Below are 9,162 nucleotides of genomic sequence, written 5' to 3' on the forward strand. Positions count from 1 at the left end.
GAAAAAAGTATGTAAAAGACTGATAAAAATTGCCACCGAAATTTAATAACATTTAAGAAAACGCATAACTCAAGAATAAGATTTTTCGATTAGGTGGCTCAGAGGTTGTCGATATTTAACCCTGATAATAAAAAACTTATTTTTAAGCCAATTAAATTGAACTAATGTTCTATATGCACTAAGATTAATTTAAAAGTACACTAACTAGGACAATACAAGTCAAGAATGATGCATTATTCACCGAAAGTGTACGTGTACAAAAAGTGTACAACTCACACCATTCTTTTACAACTCAATGCCTAATCTATATACAGTTTTATTACTCTCAAGTTCATTCTATTTGGTCACCACAAATTTCCAGCAATGCTTAAATTGTGGGTGTGAAGTTTTCTTCGATGTTGTAAGGGATAGAGCATGTATGGGGTTTATTGAACGTTGGGTTAAATAGACGAGTGAGAGCATGTACTTATTAGTTTTGCGAAATAAATTGGGTTTAAAAGAGAAGAATTCCGTAGTTTAACCACATTCTTGTTATAGCATAGCGAAATTTGTGGATGGAATGATACAGCAATTAGTATGGCCGACTAGGCAAAATACTTTCTGATAGCATCCATTGTAAAAATGTTAAAATAAATAAAATTCTGTCACTATAAATTGGAAACTGATATGGTGAGCTAATCAGAAGTAGCCAAATGAGGTCAATCGATGGAAATCATAAATGACCTGTAGGACAAGTATATTTCATTGGCTAAGAAATGGAGGGATTTTCTATAGGGTATATATATATATATATATATGCATTTTATTCGTTGGCCCAATATTTTCCTCGTCAAATCTTTTGTTCTCGCTCAAGTAGTTAGTTAGGGGTTAGCGCGTTGCATGTCATATATGAGTATTAGATTTTGGACACCTCTCATCACAACAGAAATTGATCTTCTTGAAGCTTTTGATGATAAGGTTTTATGATCAAGCTAGAAATCATCATCAAGTTCTAGAATTTTTTTCGTAAAAAACATATTTGTAACTGAAGACTCAACCTTAATGCAACATAACAGATTTGTTAGTACAGTATGACTTTTGTTGTTATCTATCTGGTTGATTCATGATATTAATATGATTTTAGACAGAAACTGATTTTGTTATTTTAGTTTAGTAAGAGATTATAATTATGAATAAGAACTTGAAAATTTCCATTGAAATGCACTGATACAAATTATATAATCTTTCAACTACTCAGTAAATTTAGGCTGACACTCTTATCATCTTAATGTGTAAAGTTATTAGAGATTAAAGAGAAAAACATTAGGAAATATGGTGTATTAAAAGAATATGGAAATAATAAGTAAATGAAATGAATACAATTATATGTTATAACAGATATTACTTTTTTCCCTTGAATTTTTTTAATTACACTTGATTTTATGTAATCTAAAAATCAGAAAGATAATGGAAGAAGGTGTTAAAATCTGATAAGTGAAAAAATTACTAGAAAAAAGGCACAAAAAAAAGAAGAAAAAACAAATACTGAAACATTTTTTTCCTATTTGTTTGCAACTTCACAGTAACAAAACACCTTTCTATTGTTGTGAGAATGATTCAGCGGCGGCGGGGGGGGTTAAGTTAAAAATCAATAGTTAATCCTTTTCCAGTTATAACCATACTCTGTATTCTTTAATATTATGTGGTGAATAGAATTCTTTCAGTAATACAATACAACAACAAAAAAGGCTATTCATACCAGTTTATTTTACAGCTTTCTTGTAAACAATATGAATTAATAATGAAAACAACCTCTTAAAAAATTCATATCATAAATTAAAATTCGTACACCTATTAGTTGAAATTTTGAGTAACTTGTGTTAAGATAAACTAAATAGACAATAGGATTGAATGATCTTTGTAATCTCACTTGTGTACCATTTTCTCTTTAAATTAGTTGATTGTGACTAGACTATTTGATATCATGAAATATCATATTTATGTTTCCGATAAGTCTCCAAAATTCATCCTTTTTTGCTGCACAGATAACATTGAGAATTACACTATTATCGACCCTTAATTTATTCTATATATGTTACCATTGTTAACAAATCGAAAAGAAATTCAGTTGAAATTTCTGATCATAGATACTATTTTGTTAGATCATTTCCTTTTGGCATTTTATTAAGTATTTTCAAAGTTTTTCTTTATTCTTCTCAATACTTTTTTGATGTAATAGTTCAATGTTTGATTTAAATCGTCTAAAGATATGTATTTAACAAGGGAGGATAGTGAAGGTGAGTCTCAATTCATAAATTTCACCACATATTCTCAGAACTATAATTTAATTCATTCAACAGTTTCTTTACTATTGACATGAACATAAACTTTTCATTTTTAAATGCTAGATTTTTTCGATCAAAAACTGAATCATTATCGGCTTATTATCCAGAGCAATTAGGTTTCAAATTGTGTTCACATTATTATTATTACTCTTATTATTATCCCTGTCTCCTTTTACCCCATTTCCAGTCTAGTCGACCTTTTATTTTTTTATATATAAATGTTCTTAACAAGTATATATGTGATCAGATTGTTCAAAATGTATTTGTTATGACCTTGCGTCTCCCAATTATTTTGTTTTTGCCAAAATCCCTGTCGCCAATTGTTATGACCTTGGGTGTCTGGTTTTTCGATCACACGACTTATCTACCAATCCGAATACGACTTATACGAATCTTCGCACTAGGCCAACCAATGACGTTCAACCGGTGTGGGCAGTTTAGTGTCCTTATTGGTCCTATGTCCTACGAGCCCTTCCACTTGAGTCCAGAACAAGATACCAGCTTCCGAATCAGAGCAGATCAGACCAGAATCAGAGCAGATCATTTATTTCAGACATACTTGGTTTATATATCAATCAGACAAACCGCAACGTACCATAAAATAGGAAATAATATTGTACACAAATAAGCCCAAAAAGTGGCTGTGGATGTGGGAGGCAGTAGTTAATAAGCTGAACATAACTTAAGAACCGTAAATCGTACAATAATAAGTTATAGGTCAAAATAAAGCTTATAATAAGAGGAATATAAATATATGTAATGTAATTGTTGAATAATTATACAATAAGAATATTTATAGAGTATTAGTCCATTAATAGTCCTCGGGAGTTACCTGTAATTTAATCTCCACTCGGACATAACACCTCCCCTTTTTTTTTTGAAAAACCCAACTTTAGATTCTGATTTAAAAAAAAGAATCATATGTGACTTTAAATTCCTCAACATTCTCCTCCTCCTCGAAATAATGTTGGGTCCTTATGGCTCCAAAATACAACTAGTAGGACTTTATTTAAACCATGTTTCTCGTATTGACTGGAGAAGCCACTAAAAATGACTAGATGATGATGAACGGCCTTTGATCTGAGTTCATTATTTTCAAATTCATTATGAATCTCGTTAGCAGATAACGAGTCATTAAGAAAGTCAACGTCTAACAGAATTAAATTAGATTTTTGGCCATCATTCGACTCAGCTGACATATTTCCCTCATTGTTATAAGAAGTTTCATCAAAATCATATGCATTATTCTGAGAATCAATATCTGGCACACTGTCATTAGAAATGGGATAAGTTGACTCAATATAAAATTCTGTCTTCCGGTGATTTTGAGTAACATCTGGTACAATTTGGTTCATCGTGTTGCTCCAGTTATTTTCTGAATACGAGTCACCATAGCTTTCTCGACTAGTAGCACGTGGACCACAATTTTGTTCGAGCTGACGTTTATTTTCGCAGCTAGACAGTACCAGTAGTGTTTCATTTGATTCTGGACTCTGGGCATCATCTACAGGATCTGGCTCCTGATCATCTGGTATTGTCACAACTTCATGTGCATTTAGCACAATATTTTCCTGCTCTGAGCTGGACACGTTACCAATATTACGTTTTCCTTCTGGTATAGAGGGATTTGAATCCTGCACCGGATATGCTCCTGAAATGTCCATTACTGCACCATTATCTGCATGATACATAGATTTCTTATTTTCTGCTTGAATGCAAAGTCTGCCCAAAACTGTTATAAATAGCTCTTGTTGCAAGGCAAACATCTTCTGCTGGTGCTGTAATATTAACCGCAACTGTTCGAAAGAAATCGACATTTTTTTTGCCAATAATATTAGCTCCAAAAATCACCGGCAATTATACAGCTAATTTATTTCCAAAATCTGAGTCACCACTTGTATTATTATTATTTCTTTGTTGCCAAAATCCCCGTCGCCAATTGTTATGACCTTGCGTCTCCCAATTATTTTGTTTTTGCCAAAATCCCTGTCGCCAATTGTTATGACCTTGGGTGTCTGGTTTTTCGATCACACGACTTATCTACCAATCCGAATACGACTTATACGAATCTTCGCACTAGGCCAACCAATGACGTTCAACCGGTGTGGGCAGTTTAGTGTCCTTATTGGTCCTATGTCCTACGAGCCCTTCCACTTGAGTCCAGAACAAGATACCAGCTTCCGAATCAGAGCAGATCAGACCAGAATCAGAGCAGATCATTTATTTCAGACATACTTGGTTTATATATCAATCAGACAAACCGCAACGTACCATAAAATAGGAAATAATATTGTACACAAATAAGCCCAAAAAGTGGCTGTGGATGTGGGAGGCAGTAGTTAATAAGCTGAACATAACTTAAGAACCGTAAATCGTACAATAATAAGTTATAGGTCAAAATAAAGCTTATAATAAGAGGAATATAAATATATGTAATGTAATTGTTGAATAATTATACAATAAGAATATTTATAGAATATTAGTCCATTAATAGTCCTCGGGAGTTACCTGTAATTTAATCTCCACTCGGACATAACAGTATTGCGCTAATATATCACATAGTTCCGATAATCTTCGCCTTCTTATTACATTATCGGAATTTATTAAAGGGACTAGTTGCTTTGAATCATTATAACAATTTTTAAAAAAATAAGCTACCCACATCCAACGACGAATGATCCATTGAAGTATTCAGTGTTTTTCTATAAAACTAAACAATGTGGTTTGTATGTTAATGATCATATCTTCTATGATAAATAATTTGAATAATGTACCAGAAGTTTTCACCATTCCACTGAAGTTTTAATAATCCTATAACTGCACATGTTACGAAAAATACAATGGCTGTGGTCATGAGCATAAATCTTATGCTTGGAGCATGTATTACTGAGAGAAGAGCTAGAAAAATATCAGACATGTTAAAAAAGAAAAAAAACATTATAGTATGAGGGTAAAAAAGAAGTGTACAAATAATACGAACAGACTTTCACATATTAAACACTTTAAGGCTAACTTACCTTATATGTTTCTCAAGCTGTTTTTCAGCATTTCAATTGAGATTAATTTTAATTGATATTAACATCTTTGGTCTACATAAAATACGAGAAAGCTATGACGTTTAGACAATTAATAAGTTTATAAGTTTCTACAGATATACCAGGTCACTGAGTAAAATGTAAGAATCGGTCTCTGAAGTGACTGTAGTTCTTTCAACTTAACTACAGTGGAACTGAAAATCAACTGAACTTGAAGATTAATTCGTCGTAATGTTTGCCTGATAGAAAAGATAGACACTATTAAGTAATAACACAAATAATATTTTTACACTAACGTTTTGGGCCTAAAATAAAACCGATGAATTAAATGAGCGAATAACACGTCAATTTTCAATTTATTAAAAAATAACGAAAGAAATCCATTATGTAATTTGAAAAGAATGAAGACAATTCCATGAAATTTTTTTCGATGATTTCACTTACTTCAGCTATACAGTCGTATTTGTTCTCTTATAATGGTAGCCTATAGTAAAATAGAATGCTAATGAGTAATTTAAAAAAACTGAAATGCTATCTTGAACTCTGAATCATTGATTTGAGGTGATGCACGCTCAACTAGACCTGATTTTTATTATTTTTATTCGGTATGGAATCGCTGGTGTCCATAGTCGACAGATCTTAAACTAGTACTCCCTCGTTTTCAATAGTTCCCCAAATTATGTCAGCCAATGAAATCCAACATTCTCGAATTAAGCTAATTTCTATAAACTCCACAACTTGACCATTCTATCCATATTTATCGATTTTAAGTATGCCTGTATAGCATTTGTTAGAATTCGCAACAGAAGTAAACTAGTTTTATCACATGATATATCTATAATTTTGTAATGTTTCACTGATAAAACTAACTTAAATTGTCCTCTCAGTGTAACGAGAATGGAAATAATAAACATACTATAATATTATCTACGATTTACTTAAAATCTACTAAGCATTCAATTCAGTCTGAAGTACATTAAATGATTTGTAAATGATTGAAAATTTCATAATTTTGTAAATTTTAATTACTGTTTCATTTTTATTCACTTCAAACTGTAGATTATCATACAGTAAGTGAAGATCTTTTCTTCTTTTTCTGAATGATGTTTATATGTAATACAGTAAACCAACTTTTTTGTTTGTAAAAGTAATAACAATAGTTAGTCATCATTTTGCTAAAGGAAGATCAGATGTTTTTGAAAAAAACATTCTTTTTTGTAGATAATGCAATCCTGATTCAAGATTGTACAGATGAATTACTTTGCATTGATTCATTGTTTTTTTGTTGGTATTTACGGTTACATTAATGCTCTGCTTTGTGCATTTTCAGTAATAACACTAAATGAATGTTATTTTTCATACTGATAGCGTGTTTCGGTGTACTGACATTTAATTCAAATTGACCTAAAGAAGTACATTAGCTATTATGGGATCAGAGGCTTCTTCAGCAAAATCCTCAGCTAGAGAGAAATTTTAGGTATGAGAAACAGAAGTAACCATGTGGTGCGTGCTACTTATATTGATATAAGTAGTATGTTATACGAGTCAGGAATGTAATGTCTGGCAGCAGAAGATGAGGGAAGATCAAGAAAGCAAGAGCGGAAATAGAATGCAATTTGTATGAAAATGTAAGAACAATGAAGTCTGAGGCATTTTGAAACAACTGGTGGACATTTTGCAAATTAACGATTTAATATATAGTTCTCAGATTTTACTGAGATGCTCTGTAATCCAACTAATTTACGGGGTATAGATTAGTGCACTTGACTTTGAGAGTTATCTCAAATTCTATCTACAGTTTGACTTGAAGGTAGTTTAAACCACAGACTAACTTCACATAAATAGACATTAAAAAGCCGAATTGAAATAGACAGTATATTTTGTGGCTCCGATAGGCTGCACCAACGGTTGTCATTCCTCAAAATGAAAATCAGAACTTTCAAGATTCACAACGAATTACTTTGTGTGTCTTTTTAAGAATATTTCACTTGACTACCAACCATCTAGAAATCGTTCGAGTTTAGAAATGGTGTGCTCTAGGACTTAGAAATTTTTCAAAATTTCTAGATGTTATAACTTTTCGTTTGAATGCTTATTGTCTTGGCTCTTTTAATGATACTTTTTGTATCTGGTCGTCGCTGATTGTTATGTTGGAAACGCTTATCACTTATACTCGGAACGAGGGACCTCTGCAATTCCAACGACGCGAAAGTAAGAACCCAAAGACTGGTATAAGTGATGATTTATTAACCCCAAAACACGACGACGACTCCAGTCGATTGATTGCACACCCACTTCTATTAATAATTAGGATGAAATCACATATATAACAATTCACAGACTGAGCATAGTTCATGTCAATGGAATACAAGAATATCGCAATTTATATAGAATAAAATATCATCTGAGAAACGAAAACAAATATTACATTGAGTCATCATGTATCAGAACGGAAGTAATCTTGAACAAAACTCATAATGAGTAAATCAATCGAAAATTGACTTTTCTTTCCATCATACCACTAGTCATGATTATTTGTGCTTAGTCAAATTTTGAGAAATAATTTATATCTTTTTGCTGCCAAATTATGTTCATACACCATTTTTACCAAACTGACAGAGAAATTAGTCTGTGTGTAAATGGCTTAAAATAATGAGCATATCTTAATAATTCGTATTTAGCTGAAAGTTCTTAAATAGTGAATCCTTGAGTTCATCTAAAATATACTGTAATAGTTTAACCAGTTTGATTTGAGTTTAACAATAAGGCATAAATTTACTTAAACAGTGAATTTAAAGTCCATACTATAATAGACAGTTAAATATTTTTATTATCAACGCCCCTGATACAATTTCTCCTTATAACAATTATGCTAACTGACTGTACAGAAAGAAATTATGGGTTCGATTTGTTTTAGATAAGTAAGTCGGTAGTTAGAAAATCATGATATTTTTACTAGAGTAGAAGTTACAAAATATCGTATGATTTATGTCAAAAAGGTTTGCAATCTCTGAAGACCTCACATTAGTCTTAATTTAACCCATTCCTATTGTTTTACAGAATCAGTAATTTTGAGACATATTATATCACAGACCTGTTTCAAGTAGAGGATCACAAGAATATATAAAAGTTCCATCAAGAGAACTGAGGTCAATTCTGAAAGGCGGTTAAGTTTATCTAAGTGTAAAATCAATTTACATTTGTTGAAAAATCCTATATGTACACCGGATAGCTGTTTACTCTTAATACGTGAATCCATTATGGTAAATGCACTAATTCTTGATCAGATGAAATCATTATATTCAGGTTTTGAAAAAAATAGATTCCTGTATTATTTTTAAAATCCAGGTAACCATAGTGAATTAATTAAATAATTAATCTTAACTCAAACAATATTTCTTAGTCAGATATCTAATTGACCATGTGATCCGCGAAAATCGTTATTCGTTTATGTTGAAAACGAAGTTAATTAAATTGAGTTCAGAATATTCAACTGTTCATAGCTCTCAAATATGATCTATGAAACTGATAACCAAATGAATTACATTAAAAATGAAAATTATCATCAAGCTGTTGATTATCTGCAATATTTATTAATGAAAAGAAAAAGTAAAACAGTTACTTATTAGTTGAGTTCATGAGTCAATTGAAGCTAGACCACCATGGATAACCTGAAAGCACTGGACGGCCGTTTCGTCATAGCAAGGGATTCGTCAGCAGTACGCATCCACGATCCCTCCCTCCAGGACTAGAATCCAGGACCTCCCAGTCTCCCGCGCGCATGCCCAACCTTTAGACCACTG

The 9,162-nt window shown here is 31.8% G+C and overlaps 1 protein-coding gene across 1 annotated transcript; it reads right to left on the reverse strand.

Moving 5' to 3' along the window:
* Positions 1-2,854: 2,854 nt before the first annotated feature.
* Positions 2,855-4,201, reverse strand: MS3_00006734 (uncharacterized protein). Its single transcript, XM_051214969.1, has one exon. The coding sequence runs from the start codon at positions 4,139-4,141 to the stop codon at positions 3,263-3,265; it is 879 nt and encodes a 292-aa protein (XP_051073626.1). The 5' UTR covers positions 4,142-4,201; the 3' UTR covers positions 2,855-3,262.
* Positions 4,202-9,162: the final 4,961 nt, after the last annotated feature.

The sequence above is a fragment of the Schistosoma haematobium genome, chromosome 1 (genome assembly GCF_000699445.3).
Source record: "Schistosoma haematobium chromosome 1, whole genome shotgun sequence".
NCBI lineage: Eukaryota > Metazoa > Platyhelminthes > Trematoda > Strigeidida > Schistosomatidae > Schistosoma > Schistosoma haematobium.